This window comes from Dendrobates tinctorius, unplaced genomic scaffold (genome assembly GCF_039654945.1).
Source record: "Dendrobates tinctorius isolate UK_male_01 unplaced genomic scaffold, ASM3965494v1 ptg000241l, whole genome shotgun sequence".
Taxonomy (NCBI): domain Eukaryota; kingdom Metazoa; phylum Chordata; class Amphibia; order Anura; family Dendrobatidae; genus Dendrobates; species Dendrobates tinctorius.
The window spans coordinates 30,850,500-30,869,078 of record NW_027361908.1 but is presented as its reverse complement, the minus strand read 5'-3'; the positions used below and the strand labels follow the sequence as shown (position 1 = coordinate 30,869,078).

The 18,579-nt window shown below is 39.6% G+C and overlaps 1 protein-coding gene across 1 annotated transcript in view; it reads left to right on the top strand.

The window, feature by feature from the left end:
* ATP2B1 (ATPase plasma membrane Ca2+ transporting 1) overlaps positions 1-18,579 on the top strand; it is a 118,441-nt gene that overhangs the window by 15,544 nt on the left and 84,318 nt on the right. The window contains exons 6-8 of the mRNA XM_073557018.1: positions 14,263-14,301; positions 14,421-14,576; positions 17,805-18,019. Of these exons, the coding sequence (XP_073413119.1) occupies positions 14,263-14,301; positions 14,421-14,576; positions 17,805-18,019 (410 nt within the window). The remainder of the gene's footprint in view (positions 1-14,262; positions 14,302-14,420; positions 14,577-17,804; positions 18,020-18,579) is intronic.

The window sequence follows — 18,579 nt, the reverse complement described above, 5'->3', positions numbered from 1 at the left end:
CTATAACATGTTATGTAAACAAAAAATATGGAACTTGCGCTAGAGATGTACCAGGGTTCAATAAAGGCATATACTAATAGAAACAATGCCAATGCTGCAAAAAACAGGTCCAATTACCTTAAATGGTGCATAAATGGCATAAAGACAGTTGTAGTCCTGGAGGGAGGTAGATGTAAGGTCCTTTTTAGTCCTGAGCTGAAGAAATGTACCAAAGTTCAGTAAAAAACTGTAGTGATACTACTAATATCGATATGATCATTGAAGCATCGCTTAAGGTAATTGACCCCTTTTTTTTATCTGATCGTATCCATATTATAGTATCACTACAGTTTTTTACTGAACTTTGGCACATTTCTTCAGCTCAGGACTAAAAAGGACCTTACATCTACATCCCTCCAGGACTGCAACTGTCTTTATGCCATTTAAGCACCATTTAAGGTAATTGGACCTGTTTTTTGCAGCATTGGCATGGTTTGTATTAGTATATGCCTTTATTGAACCCTGGTACATCTCTAGCGCAAGTTACATATTTTATGTTTTATGTATATACGTTTTTGGACAAGTTGAGTGGTCTTTGTCCATTTACTTGCAGTTCTGTACTAAGTTGGTTCGCGCTTAGCGCCATTGGTTTTGTTTTATGTTATGGAAACAAACTTGGGTGGTGGAGGTTTGGAAAGTGTTCTGAGCACTTAACAATCCTTTTGCATAAAAATTAAAATATTGATTTTTTTAAAAAATGCAGCAACAGATATAAGATATAAAGGTGTAAATGGATTTTGCTATCAATGAAACTGCAAGCCCATATGTGTGTTGTGGAAGTTTATCTTGCTGCCAGATTCCCTTTTTTTTTTTTTTTTTTTTCTTCGAACATGCAGTTGAAAGGGCTGTACAATACCTTTTTTTATTTGGGCATTTAAGTCCATTCTTTCGCATTTTTTTTCATACTTTTTATCATGCTCTGCTGATATCTGTGGGAAAATAAAGTAAAAAAGAATTGTTTAGTTTTTCTCATTTTTTTTCCCCCTTGTTGACCGTAAAGGACAGTTGCAATACACTTTTTTAAATTTCATTCTCCTTTTTGTAACAGTTAAGGAGAAGGTTTGGATTGGACTTGGCTTTTTTTTTTGTTCCTGTTTTTATATTTTTTGTATCACACACTATGCACCTCCCCCCATCAGGTCATGACCTTTCAGGAGGCATTAAAACTTTATTTTAACCACTTTCTGATATTTTTCGCAATAATACGTCCCTGTGCCCTGTGAATGGATTATTAAGTCATCGCGGTCACCCGCGCACATGGGTGGTGTGCGGATGATTGCCGCCTGGTGTCGGCTGATTCTGACAGCTGACACCTGACACTAAGTGCCAGGAGCAGTCACGCACTGCTCCCGGCACTTTAATACCCTACATATTGCCATCGCAGCATTCTGGGAGCTGGCAGAGGGCTGACAGCCCCTCTCCTCTGCCTTTTTGTATCGGAGACACCACAGCAAGTTTCTCTCAGTGCAGAGCTGACAGTTTATACAGCATGGAGATGCTGCTTCATCTCCATGCTGTAGAAGAGATAAGCCTGCAATAAATGATACTTTCTTAGTGGGACTAAGTTAACAAGTTTAAAAATAAGTAAAAAAAAAAAAAAAAAAAAAAAAAATGTTTTTAAATAATTGTAAAAATATATGTAAAAAAATCTAAAAATCAAGATATTGTACCCATAAATATTTGAATGGAAAAAAATCTAAACCATAAAAGTGCCGTATCCACAACGACCTGACCTATAAACATGTCCCACTAGTTAACCCCTTTAGTAAGCATCATAAAAAATAAGTAATGCTTTTTCATACCACCGAACAAAAAGTAGAATAAAATGTAATCCAAAAGGCGATTGTAAATAAGCATAGCATCTCTAAAAACGTCATATTGTCCCGCAAAAAAAAAAAGCCCCCATACAGCTCCATCAGCAGAAAAATAAGTTATAGCACTCAGAATAAAGCGATGCAAAAATAGTCTACAAGATGGCTTTTATTGTGTAAAACCGCCAAAACATTAAAAAAAAAAAGGGCTATCTCTGTAATCGTACTGACTCGAAGAATAAAACTGCCTGTTTTACTTTTGTTCATTCTGCCTCCCAAAAATCGGAGTAGAAAGCAATCAAAAATTCATGTGCCTGAAAATGGTTAACAATGAAAAAGTCAACTCGTCCCGCAAAAAACAAGACCTCACATGACCCTGGGCGAAAATATGGAAAAATTATAGCTCTCAAAATGTGATGATGCAAAAACTATTTTTTCACAATAAAAAGCGTTTTTTAGCGTGTGACAGCTGCCAAACCTAAAAACCTGATTATAAATCTGGTATCGCTGTAATCACACCGACCCGAAGAATAAAGTCACCTAATCACTTTTACTGCTCAAGGAACGACGTAGAAAATAAATAAAACCAATTCTTTACCTGCTGTTGTTTTTTTCATTCTGCTCTGTGCCTACATCGGGGTTTTCCTGTCCCGTGATACAGATGGAACCTCTGATGGAAGATTCCCTATAATGAGGCAGATGGAGGCAATGTGGACGCCGTCTGACCTGTGATCCAGGGGTGTCCGTCTTTTTAGGATTGCATAAAAGTACTGTCGGCCACAGTTTTGTGCACTTTGATAAGAAGGACACCGCTGAACAGAGGCCAGACGGAATCCAGAGTAACTCTGCTGCCTCATTATAGTGAATGGCTCCCTCTGGGGTTTCATCTGAATCACATCTCTCAGAGGTTTAGATGGAAACCCCAAAGTAAGTGGTCAGCATAAAGCACCGGATAAATGTGATCCCAATTGTTACTTAAATTGTTCCCAATAAAAGTTGCAAGGCCCCACTCTAGTCTTTCATCTGTTAACGGAAATATAGGGGACTTCCATGTTATTGGTAGTATCCAAGGCTCTGGAAAATTGAAATGGCTCCTCACCTGCCAAAAGAAATTCAGCAAATTCTCTGCTCTCAAATCCAAATGCCCTCTCCCTTCTTAGCCCCACAGTGTACCTAAACCACATATAGTGTCCGTTTGGCATTTCTAGAGCGATGAGAACCCGCCTACCTTGCAGGTGTGTGTCTCCAGAAGCACTGGCTAGGCATAGTGTACTGGTGACTACAATATTCATTGCAGCTTGATTCTGGAAAATACCCATGTATGTAGACCGCAAACTGTTCTAGGATAATCTGCGCTCCAGGAGGCAAATAGCGCTCCCTCCAGTCCTCCCGAGTCTCACCGTATGGCTAGCAGTACTGTACAGCCACATATGGGGTATTGCCATGTTCAGTAGAAATTGTGGGCCAAACTTTGGGGCCATTGTTACCCACTTCTTGTGTGAAAATGTAAAATCTGGAGCTAAAACAAAGTTTTGGGAGGTAAAAATGTAGTTATTCTTCACTGCCCAATGGTATAAAATTTTGTGACACACCCTTAGTGTCAATATGATCACTGCACCCCTAGATGAATTCATAGAGATGTGTAGTTTGTAAAATGGGGTCACATATGGGGTTTCTTTTCTGGCACCTCATGGGCTCTCCGAGTGGGTCATTATAGAGAAAAACTGTGTGCACTACCCAAGAAGGGGCCGTGGTAGGATCCCACACCGTATAGCATGTAATAGAAAAGTAGGCACTCAACTTATGAAGAAATTTAGTTTTTGTTTTTTTTTTTATTGCAGTTGGACTGCAATAAAAAATCCACAAAATTTCTTCAGAAGTTGAGTGCCTAGTTTTCTATTATATACTCCCAGTGGGTCATGACACCTACAAACCATAACAGTACAATCTGTTTCTCCTTGCCTTCTGAGCTTTGCACTGTGCCTGAAAAATAATTCCCAGTTACATGTAGGGTGTTGGCAAACTCAGGAAAAAATTGAGCTCAATTTGTTGTAAATTTCTATTAACGCTTAGAAAGATTAAAAATTTGGGAATAAAACAACACTATAGTGGTTAAAATGTAATTTATTCATCACCACTCAGTGGTATAAAATTCAGTGAGGCACATGTGGTTCCAATATGATCACTGCACCCTAAGATCAATTCATTTGGGAGTGTAGTTTGTAAAATGAGTTCACATATAGGGGGTTTCTGTTGATCTGGCACATCAGGGGCTCTGCCAATGTGACATGGCACTCTCAAACCATTCCCACAAAATCTGAACTCCAGTATGGTGCCACTTCCCTTCTGAGTTTTGCACTGTGCCTCAAATGTAGTATTCCCCCACATTTGGGGTATTAGCGTACTCAGGAGAAATTGCGCAACAAATTGTATGGTGTAATTGTTCGTTACCCTTTGAAAATGTGTTTTTTTTTTTTTTTGTTATAAATTTCTGTGAAGCACCTTGGGGATTCAAGGTGCTCACCAAGCATCTAAATACATTCCTTGAGGGGTCTAGTTTCTATAATGGGGTCACTTGTGGGGGCTTTCCACTGTTTAGGCACATTGGGGGCTCTCCAAACACGACATGACGTCCACCAATTGTTCCAGCAAATTTTGCATTCAAAAAGTCAAATGACGCTCCTTCCCTTCCAAGCTTTGCTGTGCGCCCAATCAGTGGTTTTCTCCCTCATATGGGGTATCTGCATGCTCATGAAAAATTACAAAACAAATTTTGGGGTCCATTTTTTTGTTACCCTTGTCAAAATAAAAAAAAAAATTTGGACCTGAAGTAAATTTTTTTTGTGGAAAAAAAGTTAAATGTTAATTTTTTTATTTTTTTATTTTTTTTTTTCCCCCACATTCCAAAAATTCATGTGAAACACCTGAAGGGTTCATAAACTTCTTGAATGTGGTTTTCAGAACCTTGAAGAGTGCAGATTTTAGAATGGTGTAATTTTGGAGTATTTTCTATCATATAGACCCTCAAAGTGGACTTCATATGTGATCCCTAAAACAAAAATTTTAGTACATTTTGTTGGAAAAAAATATCACTGGTCAGCTTTTAACCCTTATAACCTCCTAACAAAAAAAAATTTGGTTACAAAATTGTGCTGATAAGACGACATGTGGGAAATGTTGTTAACTATTTTGTGTGACATATCTCTGTGATTTAAGGGCATGAAAATTCAAAGATTGAAAAATGCAAAATGTTAAATAATTTTGCCAAATTTCCGTTGTTTTTCCCCCCCATATAAACGCATGTCTTTCCGAAGAAATTTCACCACTATCATGAAGTACAATGCCACGAAAAAAAGTCTTAACTTTTGCATGTTTGTCACAACTAAATGTTTGATCACTAAACAAATTTAAATATTAGAGAAACGAATAGAAAATGCAGTTTTTAATTGAATGTCTTAATAGTAAAGAAAAAAAGAAATCCAAACCTACAGGGCCCTGTGTGAAAAGGTGATTGCTCCTTAAACCTAATAACTGGTTGGATCACCCTTAGCAGCAACAACTGCAATCAAACTTTTGCGATCACTGGCAGTGAGTCTTTAACAATGCTCTGGAGGAATATTCGCCCTCTGCCGGTCTGTAGCTTTGTTGTCCCCAATATCTGCTGCTTGACCTTGTTGTAATGGAAAGCTGTCTTAGATATTTTAACCCCTTTCTGCCATCGGATGGAATAGTACGTCCGATGGCAGCACTCCTGCTTTGATGTGGATGTGGCAGTAGCCCGCCTCAAAGCCGGGACTCTGGCAGCAGCATTTGACAAGCGCTCCCTGCTATCCGGACGGAAATACGCTCACCGCTGACCCCCATCACGGTATGGTTGTTGATGTCGGATTGCTATGAGCGTATGAGCGCCACCCTGTGGTCGGCGCTCATAGCAATGCTGTAATTCTGCTACATAGAGGTGATCTGAGCATTGCCTCTATGTAGCAGAGCCGATCAAGTTGTGGCAGCTTCTAGCCTCACATGGAGACTATGGAAGCATGCCAAAACATAAAGAAAAATAGTTTTAAAAATATAAAAAAATATAAGATTTAATTACCCCCTTTCGCCCCATTCAAAATAAAATAATTAAAAAAAAAAAAAAACAAACACACACAAATTGGGTATTGCCGTGTTCAGAATCGCTCGATCTATCAATAAAAAAAAAGTTTAACCTGATCGCTAAACGACATAGCGAGAAAAAAAGAAACACCAGAATTACGTTTTCTTGGTCGCATGCAATAACGGGCAATCAAAAGAACAAGTGGTATAATTAAAAACGTCAGCTTGGTGCTCAAAAAATAAGCCCTCACCCAACCCGAGATCACGAAAAATGGAGATGCTAAGGGTATCGGAAAATTGACCCTTTACTTTTTTTTTTTTTTTTTTTTTTTTTTTTTTTTTAAGAAACTTTTGTAATTTTTTTTCACCACTTAGATCAAAAAAGAACCTAGACATGTTTGGTGTCTATGAAGTCGTAATGACCTGGAGAATCATAGTGGCAGGTCAGTTTTGGCATTTAGTGAACTTGGCAAAACAAAAAAAGCAAAGTGTGGGATTGCACTTTTTTTTTTTTTTTTTTTGCAATTTCACCGCACATGGAATTTTTTTTCCCTTTTTCGAGTACACGACATGCTAAAACCAATAATGTCGTTCAAAAGTACAACTCGTCCCACAAAAATAAGCCTTCACATGGCCATATTGCCAGAAAAAAAAGTTATGGCTCTGGGAAGAAAGGGAGCGAAAAACAAACGCAAAACCGAAAAAAACTCCAGTCATTAAGGGGTTAAGGATGGAGGCAACATCACACTCACTGTATCCCTCTGCTAGTAAAGCCAGAATTGAGCCCTTCTTTTCCTCCCTCAAGACTTTTCTTTTCAACTCCTTCGGCATGGTAAAAAGTTATTTTTTCATTCCTATTACTTTTGAGATATTACTAGCACTTGTTTTGCCATCCAACTTGTCCTATTGTAAGAGGATTGTGAACACCACAGCAGGGTTTTTTATACTTTCCTTCGTTAATTAAGATTTGGTTCATATGATCACCTAATCAGAAGCACATTAAGTAGAATGAGGTGTCCTTTGGTTGGAATTCAACGGACACTGGAATGGAATGGCTGTCAGACATGTAGAGAAGCTGATTTTTATAACACTGTGCAGTGGTCTCTTAATTTTTGCCAGAGCTGTATTGTGCTTGTTCAGCACGGTGTATACAGCTATCAAAAAGGCAGAGACCATAATAAACAATCTTTCTTCTCAAAGCGGAGTCTGGCTGTGTCTGACAGCTGGCTTCCACAATGTCGTGCAGCTGCTCTACTGCGCTGTAACGTTTTAGAACATCATTGCAAAATAGAACATGAGCTGCCTGGATGGTTATAGTCTAGAATCGATCCATGTGTAGTTTAAAAAAAAATATTTAATTAGCTATTACTATTTAGGTATGGTTTGAAAATCACAAAAGTATTAATTATTAAAGCCCCCGCCATTAAAGTTCAGCTGCTCCCCAGAGGCCTGCAACGGTCGTGATCTGCGTAAAACCCACAACCGCTGATGAATTCTTCCTGGGATCCTCAGTATGTCATTGAGAGGAGGTGTGCACAGCACATACACCACTTTGTAGTGGCTTTCATGGAGTAGATATTCATTCTGTTCCCAGGAGGTTGTGAGCAAATACCTGGCTACAACTCTGCTGTAGAGTCTCACCTGCATTGGAGCAATTTGCCTTGAAAGATTCTCCTGTCGGCAGCATGTAAGGAACGCTGACATTCAGTTGTAAGGCATGCAGTGTGTTCTTTTGGCAGTGCAATATTGCCATGGTAACAAGTGACTTAAATTTGAGAGCCTCAGATGACAGATGCTTGCTTGGCAGTGGATTCTTGAGTTCCTGTTATCAGACTAAAGTCTTTCTGTTACACAATCCTGTATCAATAGGCTATGATGCAGCCAAAGTAACAGTGTGCACTGAATGCTGGAAATGTAATAGCCTCTGATCTGCATCTGTATTTGTATGTATTTAGGACTTCAGTCCTCCAGCCATAACCTGTGTCTGCCTGCTCACTGTAAAAAGCCTTTACTCTCATGACCTGCTTGTGCCATTGAACATGGGACATTCTATGGCTTTAGGTGGAATCCCCAGCAGGGTTTCCCCTGGTGTGGGGGAACTGCTACAGGGGACAGGCCTCAGCTGTCATACACGTAATAGGCTGCGTCTAATAATAACTTCTATGTCAGATGCTGGGATAACTACATTCAATGTATCTTACCGAAGGCTGGCTATAGCATGGCATCACACGAAAACATACATTGAGAATTATTCCTGCTATCCTAGAGCTCAGAAAAATTCTTGTTAGATTTGCCAAGTCTTGTAACTTTCACAACCTTGTTCCACTGGACTATTGATAAAAATGTAATGCACATGCAATGTGATGAGAGCCACCTCCTCTGCAATCATGGAAATTGTCCTGCAGTATATTGGAGGTAAGATGGAACCAGATTGGCAGACAACCCAGAAATGTCACATCAAATACAACAAGTATACAAAAAACATACACAAGAGCCTTTACTTAGATAGATAGATAGAGCAGTCGCTCAAGATCCAGACAGACCAGTCTCAGCACAGCCTGGATTGACTACAGGAAAGCCTATGTCTCAATGCCACACACTTGGATCTGTGAGTGCTTGGCTCTCTACAATGCCAACAGGAAATTAGGAACCTTCCTCAAACTCAATGGGGCTATGGAGAACAGCATTGGAAGTCAACTCAAGACAACTAGCACAAGTGATAATCAAATGTGGCATATACCAAGGTGATGCACTGTCCCCATTTCTGTTCTGCATAGGCTTGAACCACCTCAGACAGATAATTACCGAGTCTGGCTATGGATACAAGTTAGAGTAGCCACCTCCTCTACATGGATGACATTAAGTTGTATGCAAAAAACGAACGAGACATCAATTCACTGATCCACCTGACAAGGATCTACAGCGAAGACATCGGGATGTCCTTCGGACTGGAGAAGTGCGGTCAGTTGGTAATAGAGAGGCAAGGTAGTCAAGACTGATGGAGTGGAACTACCATTAAGGCTCATAGCAGATGTACATTCTTGCTACAAGTACCAAGGCATCCCACAGGGATACGGTAACCATGATGAGGAGGCAAGGAAAGCAGCAATATCCAAATACCATCAAAGGGTAAGACAGGTCCTAAAAAGCCAGCTCGATGGGAAGAATAAAATCCGTGCCATCAGTACATATGCCCTGCCAGTTACACTGTGACAAAGGTTTTGTCCCTCGGACAATTTTGAGTGTTCCTGATAGATTTTTTCATACTGATTTCAGAAATTATTTCAGATTTTTCCTATCATGTAAGGTTTTTGAGCAATGATACGAAACATTATAATAATCTGTTATAATTCTAAAAACTCATACATGAACTTTTTCTGAAACCGTATATTCTGAATTTTCCACTGAAATAACCTAAATCGCTGATCTACACACATGCAAGCACATATTATGCAAATTCCGTGCAGGCGCAGTGAATCATTCGGCTGACAGTGTACCGAGCATACCACATCTCTTGGGCAAGGGAGAAATAAAAAGACAATACTGACATACTTAGAGCATGGCTAAATGGATCATGACCTTCAATGTCGTTTACTGACCCAAAAATATGGAGAGAGCAGAGAGATCATGTAACAGATTGCTAATTCTGCCTTACAAATGTAACAGGATATTCAGAAGAGAACAAGAAATCAATAGAATAGCCTAATCTTCCTTCAGTCATAAGACCAGTGCCACACGATGAAAGTCTTCGTGTTCCAAAGCCGCCCAAAGTATGGAAAATGGAGGAAGACGAAGATGAATTAACAATGTCAGTGGAAAATGAAACTGCTGCAGACCCAGACTTTAAGCCTTCTACATTTAATCCACATCTGTTCAGTCAAGCTGATCTGAGTGGCTTGGTCAGAGATTTGAAATCCTCAGAGGCAGGCAGAATTATTGGGATCAAGGCTGCAAGAACGGAATCTCTTATTACCAGGAATAATAGTTTCTGTTTTTCGCAGTCGTCAAGAAGACCTTAATCAATTTTTCAACCATGTTGACAGTTTAACCTTTTGCAACAATATCTTGGGGTGGTTTGGTGCTCTTGGAACATGACCCGAATGAATGGCGACTGTTCATTGACTCGTCCGTTTTAAGTCTGAAGGTGGTTTTACTACACAACAGAAATATCGATCTATCCTTCTATACCTATTGGACATGCCGTACACATGAAAGAAATGTATGAGAATATGAAGTTACTATTGACCCACATTAAGAGAAATTATAACTGGAACATATGTGGAATTGAGAGTCCTCAGTGGTTGATACCTTTTAATGGCTAACTGAAAAGATGGTAACACATTGCAAGCTTTTGAGACTACTCAGGTCTCATCAGGCATAGACTAATACAAAATCTGAATCTGATCTTCTGATTTTGTACGTCTATGCCTGATGAAGAGACCTGAGTAGTCTCAAAAGCTTGCAATGTGTTACCATCTTTTCAGTTAGCCATTAAAAGGTATCAACCACTGAGGACTCTCAATTCCACAAATTTCTGTTGCAAGTAAGAAAAGACTTCCGATTCTTTGCTCATTGCTTTGACAAAATTCATCATAAGCCCAAAATTAGTATGCAAAGGAGGGAGAAATATCTTTGCTGGATCAACAAGAGGATTATGTTTAACATTCTTATGTCCAGAAACCAGGTTTTCGCGTAGTGTCCAGTCCTTTCTGATATAGTGCATTTCTCGTGCACGACTGTCCCACTCACAAATAAAATACTTGGTATATCCAATCTGCAGTCCAAGAAGAAGTGCAACAACTTTTAGATCACCACTAGAGTTGAGCGACTTTGGTCGGATCGGGTTTCGTGAAACCCGAATTAAACAAAATAAGTTTCAGATGAAACTCGTCCGACTAGAGCAAAAAAAAGTCGGAGTTTCGTCTGACTTTTATTTCCCATTGACTTGCATTGGGGTCGGGTTTCGGATGAAACTCCGACTTTGTTTTGCTCTAGTCGGACGAGTTTCATCTGAAACTTATTTTGTTTCATTCGGGTTTCACGAAACCCGATCCGACCAAAGTCGCTCAACTCTAATCACCACATATGTTCCATACAGGAAAGATGGATATCTTTGTACCGTGTTAGCCAGTAGATAGAAAAATATTCAGAATAGGCGCGAGTGGAATCTCGATCCGTCTGCGACAGTTAAGTAGTTAAATGCTGCTGTCAAACTGACAACGAGCATTTAAATGCATTTCCGGACTCCGGTCCGGAAATACGCACAGCGACAACCCCGTCACGTGATCACGGGTCATCGCTACGTTGCCATATGAGAGGAATATGAGAAGCTGTAGAAATACCAGGGCCTCAAAGGAGAGCTGGAGAAAGTGTGGAAGGTGAAGGCAACAGTGATTCCAGTGGTGATAGGAACACTTGGAGCAGTGACCTCTAAGTTGGGAAAATGGCAGCAACAGTTCCCAGGAGCAACATCTGAGCTCTCTGTCCAGAAAAGCGCAATGCTGGGAACAACTATGATCCTGCGCAAAACCTTCAAACTCCCAGGCCTCTGGTAGAGGACCCGAGAATGAGGAAGGACAAAAAGACCACCCCCATTGTGGGGTGAGAAGGAAGTTTTTAGAATATAGATATATTTTTTTTTTTTTTTTTTTTACTATCTTGCCTGTGCTCCACTATACAAGGAAAAATTAAACGAAACAGAAAACTCTTTTTACCTTGGCATTATCTATTCTACCAGATCCTATAATCTGTTGTACTATTTCATCTAGTTAAAATGTAAGGCACAAAGACCCGATATACAAATGAAGCATGATATATCCAGTAAGAGTGAGTGGGATCTGTCACCTCCATTACAGGTTTTGTAACTATTCAGTCTGAGACGCTTAGGCTGTGTTCACATGGTTTTGCAACATTTTTGATCAAAAGTTTAAGCTGCTTACGAAAAGCAGGTTTTGTGGCGTTTTTGCTGCGTTTTTTTTTTTTTACTACGTTTTGTCAGAGTACATTTGTCTCTTGTCCATGCTGATAGTTTAGTTAATATTTAAAAAAAAAATCAAACTGGATTCAGCTTCATCAGGTTTTGGCACCAAAACGTATCAGAACCATTGCTTTCAATGGGTGAAAAACACTGAAAGTGACATGCTGCTGTTTGGGGAAAAAAAAAAAAAAAAAAAAGCTGCGCATGAGATTTCTGAAAACTCAGACTTTGCTGGTACTGTGAAATGCAGCTGAAAATTTGCATTAAAAAGGATGCAAAAACACATATGAACATAACCTTAAATGGGTTTTCCCATGAAAAAAGTTCATTTTAATAGATCTTGTAATAAGTTTCACAATCGGATGTGCTAAATAAATGTTGCTGTGCTGAGATAATCTTATAAATGTGCCCCTGCTGTGTACTGTATAATGGCTGTGTCTGACTGTACAGGGATCTGATCATACCACAGCTCCTGGGCAGGGGAGGAAGCAAAAAAGAGTATACAGTCAGGACAGTATGAGATCACAGCTGATTTTTATTTATAAGGTCATTTATGATCCCCTGCTCTCTAGCGTCTATATACTGGATATACTTGGATATAATTCCACACCAAACATAAAAAAGAGCGTGGACAAAAGTATTGGCACTGTTAGAAAAATCATGTGATGCTTCTCTAATTTGTGTAATTAACAGCACCTGTAACTTACCTGTGGCTACTAACATGGATTAAAGTTGACTCAACCTCTGTCCTGTGTCCTTGTGTGTACGACATTGAGCATAGAGAAAAGAAAGAAGACCAAAGAACTGTCTGAGGACTTGAGAAACCAAATTGTGAGGAAGCATGAGCAATCTCAAGGCTACAAGTCCATCTCCAAAGACCTGAATATTCCTGTCTACCGTGTGCAGTGTCATCAAGAAGTTTAAAGCCCATGGCACTGTGGCTAACCTCCCTAGATGTGGACGGAAAAGAAAAATTGACAACAGATTTCAGCGCAAGATTGTGCGGATGTTGGATAAAGAACCTCCACTAACATCCAAACAACTTCAAGCTGCCCTGCAGTCCGAGGGTACAACAATGTCAACCTGTACTATCCGTCGGCATCTGAATGAAAAGGGACTGTATGGTAGGAGACCCAGGAAGACCCCACTTCTTACCCCGAGACATAAAAAAGCCAGGCTGGAGTTTGCCAAAACTTACCTGAAAAAGCCTAAAACGTTTTGGAAGAATGTTCTCTGGTCAGATGAGACAAAAGTAGAGCTTTTTGGGCAAAGGCATCAACATAGAGTTTACAGGAGAAAAAAAAAAAAAGGCATTCAAACAAAAGTACACGGTCCCTACAGTCAAACATGGCGGAGGTTTCCTGATGTTTTGGGGTTGCTTTGCTGCCTCTGGCACTGGACTGCTTGACCATGTGCATGGCATTATGAAGTCAGAAGACTACCAACAAATTTTGCAGCATAATGTAGGGCCCAGTGTGAGAAAACTGGGTCTCCCTCAGAGGTCATGGGTCTTCCAGTAGGACAATGACCCAAAACACACTTCAAAAAGCACTATAAAATGGTTTGAGAGAAATCACTGGAGACTTCTAAGGTGGCCAGCAATGAGTCCAGACCTGAATCCCATAGAACACCTGTGGAGAGATCTAAAAATGACAGTTTGGAGAAGGCACCCTTCAAATATCAGGGACCTGGAGCAGTTTGCCAAAGAAGAATGGTCTAAAATTCCAGCAGAGCATTGTAAGAAACTCGTTGATGGTTACCGGAAGCGGTTGGACGCAGTTATTTTGGCTAAAGGTTGAGCAACCAAGTATTAGGCTGAGGGTGCCAATACTTTTGTCTAGCCCATTTTTGGAGTTGTGTGAGAAATGATCAATGTTTTGCTTTTTTGCTTCATTCTCTTTTGTGTTTTTTCATTTAAGACAAATTTAAATGAAGATAATAATACCAAAGAATTTGTGTTTGCAATCATTTTCAGGAAGAAACTGAGTACCATCTGACAGAATTGCAGGGGTGTCAATACTTTTGGCCACAACTGTATGTATGTGTTCTCAATACATGAGAGCAGTAGAAAAGTTTTTCTTTACCTTCTGCAAACATCGTTGCCCAGTCCTGTCATGAAAGCACCCTGGCCAAGCTATGATGGATTGTTAGTGCTTGTGGCAGTGGAGGTGTATATTAACGCAGCTCCTGAGCTACATTTCTGATACCTAAAGAATATTAAATATAATCATAATTATAAGACTCTGCATGTTTGATCAACAATTTGTGTTTTTTGCCACTAGATAGCGTCCAATTGCAAACCATGAGTGTTATAATATAGATATCAATATTTTACAGGTAAAAAACAAGATGGCACTGTTGAAAATCGTAACAAAGGTATTTTTTTAGTCAATTATTTTATATTCGTTGAGTAATATTCAAATATGTTCTCGTGTGTGTGTCTTAATCGTGTTATGGGTGAAATTTTATTTTATTTTTTTTTTTTTTTTTTGTAGCAAAGGCTCAAGATGGTGCAGCTATGGAAATGCAGCCCCTTAAGAGTGAAGACGGCGGTGATGGAGAAGACAAAAAGAAATCAAATTTGCCAAAGAAAGAGAAATCTGTTTTGCAAGGAAAACTTACGAAGTTGGCTGTTCAGATTGGCAAAGCAGGTATTTCATACTTTCCTTCTTTCCTGCCTCTGGTGATCAGTAATTTTCTCCTATGGATAGCAGTGGATAACCCTTTAATGCTGCACTAGATCAGCTCTCTCCCTCATCATACACAAGTATACTTGGCTTGTGCATGTACAGTATGCATGTGTCTCAATGTGGAGCAGGCAGTGTGCCTTTTACTGAGAGAGGACACAAGATCTGGTATGTTCACATCCACACCTCTGTACTGATCCTTGCCGTTTCGGATGACCCTTACCTGATTTGTATGGTAGGTCTGCTAATAAATACCTAGTGTGAATAAGGAATGTATGAAGCAGTCTCGGCACTGAGCCTGCTTCATTCCAGGCAGAGACCGAAGGTGTTACAAAGCCCAAATCTACCTGTAATCAGTGACCTGATTTTTCTCAGATTGCTGTAGTTTAACCATTTTAGTGTCGTTGTCAGTCTCTGACAACAGCACTTGAATGATGTTTGTGCCATTGATCGAACATATAGTAGGGGTTCCTTCAGATGTCCATGTTATAGCTATGATTTTGAAGGCTATAAAGGTACCCATTATAGTCTACGAGGCTGTTGACGTCTGTTTATTTACAGAACAAATGGTCTTTAGAAATCACTGCAACATGTCTGGGTTTTTATTGGAGTCATGAATCCAAAGCACCCATACAGGTGCCTAAACCTAAAACATCACAGCATAAATATCTAATAGGTACTAATACCATTTTTAGGGCTCTCACATTTGTGCTCAAAAGTTTACATACCATGGCCGAATTTTTGCTTTCTTGGCCTTTTTTCAGAGAATATGAATTATAACACCAAAACTTTTTCTCCACTCATAATTAGTGGTTGGATGAAGCAATTTATTGTCAAACTACAGTGTTCCCTTTTTTTTTTTTTTTATAAATCCTATTGACAACCCTAAACATCCAAATGACCCTGATCAAAAGTTTACATACCCCATATCTTAATACCGTGTATTTCCCCCTTTAACATCAATGACAGCTTGATGGTCTTTTGTGGTAGTTGTGGATGAGGTTCTTTATTTTCTCCGATTGTAAAGCTGCCCATTCTTCTTGGCAAAAAGCCTCCAGTTCCTGTAAATTCCTGGGCTGTCTAGCATGAACTGCATGCTTGAAATCTCCCCAGATTAGCGCAATGATATTGAGGTCAGGAGACTGAGATGGCCACTCCAGAACCTTCACTTTGTGATGCTGTAGCCAATGATAGGTCGGCTTCGCCTTGTGTTTTGGATCGTTTGAACGTTCAAGTACATCCCATGCGCAGCTTGCGGGCTGATGATTGCAAATTTTCCTCCAATATTTGCTGATAACCTGCTACATTCATCTTTCCTTCAACTTTGACCAAGCTTCCTGTGCCTTTGTAGCTCACACATCCCCAAAACATCAGCGAACCATCACTGTGTTTTACGGTACGAATGGTGTTCCTTTCATCATAGGCCTTGTTGACATCTCTCCAAATGTAACGTTTATGGTTGTGGCCAAAAATTTCAAATTACCTTGTTCCAGAAGTTTTGAGGCTTTTCGCTGTGCTATTTTGCGTATTGTAGGCAAGATACTTTGTGGCATTTGCACAGTAGTGGCTTTCTTCTGGCGACTCGACCATGCAGCCCATTTTTCTTCAAGTGCCTCCTTACTGTGCATCTTGAAATAGCCACACTGCTAGTTTTCAGAGATTCCAGTATTTCAGCTGATGTTTGTGAGTTTTTTTTCTTTGCATCTCGAACAATTTTCTTGGCAGTTGCGGACAAAGTTTTTGTTGGTCTACCTGACCGCGGTTTTGTTTTTACAGAGCCCCTGATTTTCCATTTGTTAATGCCAGTCTGCAGAGTTCAAACTGTGATTATCAATTCCTTGGATATCTTTTTGTATCCTTATCCTGTTTTATACAGTTCAACTACCTTTTCCTGTAGCTCCATTGACAGTTCTTTTGCTTTCCCCATGACTCACAATCCATAGACGGCAGTGGCTGGATGAAAGATGCAAGAGTGTCTGGATCCAGGAAACTCACTCAGCTTTTATGCACACATACTGATTACAAGCAAACAGGTCACAGGGGAGGATGTTGCCTTTAGTAGCCATTCAAACCCATTTGTGTCAACTTCTGTGCATATTATCAGGCAAAAATCACCAGGGTATGTAAACTCTTGATCAAGATCATTTGGATGTTTTGGGTTGTCATTATGATTTAAAAAGAGCGAACACAGTTGTATGACAATAAATGGCTTCACCCAACCACTAACCATGAGTGGAGAAAAGGGTCTGGTGTTATCATTCATATTCTCTGAAGATAGGCCAAGAAAGCAAAATTTCTGCCGGGGTAGGTAAGGATGAAGACACTACCCATAGAAGGACGGATAAGGTTCGGACAATAGGGTGAGAGCAGGGCGCAGGCGAGGGATTATGGCACCACAGCTGCACGTCACAGGGCAGTGTGATGTGCAGGGGAGTGGGTTGGTATGATAATGAAGACAGGAGGCAGAGATTTCTTCCCAGCCCCGCACACCCCAGTGCCTGGAAGAAATTACTAACATAAAAGAATAAAATGCAATTTCTCAACAACTAGACCACAGCTATGAGGCATACAGGTAAGTCTATTTGAACCATTTTATTACCGGTATGCCCATAATAGCTTAAAAGCCTCCCAGCGGGTGACAGATATCATATTATTGTCACCAGAGACACACCTATTACAATGAATACAAACAAAAGAACCACTGGTGTACGAAGTCTGTAAAACAGAATATTATATAATAAACTATAAAATAGAATCTAAAATAGAGTAACGCAATGGAGAACCGCATTCACATAATATACAACGTAATGTTTGTTTAATATATACAGTTAGCGTTGTCAAATATGTATATGTAGCATAAGCTTATCAATACATATAAATTACACCCCAGTGGAGAAGCAAATGTTCAAAGAAGGTACATACTCAAGTAAAGCACTTACATTACATTGTTATAGAAAGACGCTGATATGACGTGGTTCTAACACCTCAGCGTGCGTTTCACCCTAGCTTGGTCAGGGGGCGTGTCGGGTCCTTGCTCATAGTGTGGTTTCTGTACATATTATAGAAAAATACAGAAATCTAAAGCTTTCCTTAGTTTTGTGAGGTGAGGAGACACTGCATATTCCTGTTCTGTGTCGTGTGATCTCTTAAATCGAGTACTGCATACTTAATCTTGTTGTCTCCTCTTTCAAGGCTTGGTGATGTCTGCTATAACCGTCATAATCCTTGTTTTATACTTTGTGATCGACAATTTCTGGGTTCAGCAACGCCCATGGTTGGCTGAGTGTACACCAATTTATGTCCAGTATTTTGTAAAGTTTTTCATCATTGGAGTAACAGTTTTGGTTGTAGCTGTACCAGAAGGTCTTCCACTTGCAGTAACCATTTCACTGGCTTACTCTGTTAAGGTAAGAGTTTTCTTCATCTAACCAACTAGTTGTCCGTGTTTGTCCTAGCATCGCAAGGTTTTAGACTCTGGGATTCCAATCATAACCTATATTTGGGATATTGTCAGCTGTTTCTATATTGTGTGAGGTCTTGTTGTTTTTCTAGCTATTGTGCTTTTTTTTTCTGGCTCTCTTTTTGATTTTTCTCTATCGCTCACTCTCGTCTTTTTCTTGCTCCCTAACTTTGTCTGTTCCCGCTCTTTCTTTTTGTCTGTACGTTGAGACATACTAAGATTCCTAAAATATAATGGCTTAACCCTGTTTGAAACCAAAGTTAAAGGCGTTTCCCCACCACTGAATATCATAATCCTTATATGAATCATAATAGACATTTGCTACTTACATGCTGTTAAAAAATAATCTAGTGAGGTTGTGATATTTTTCGTTTAAGTTTGGGCAGGTGTGGAAAAAATGCTGCAACGTAACAATGCTTTTAAATACAGGAGTGTTTATTATTTACCAACAATGCCAATTAAGTTTATGAACAAAAGAGAAATGTAAAGCACAAAAATATTTAATGT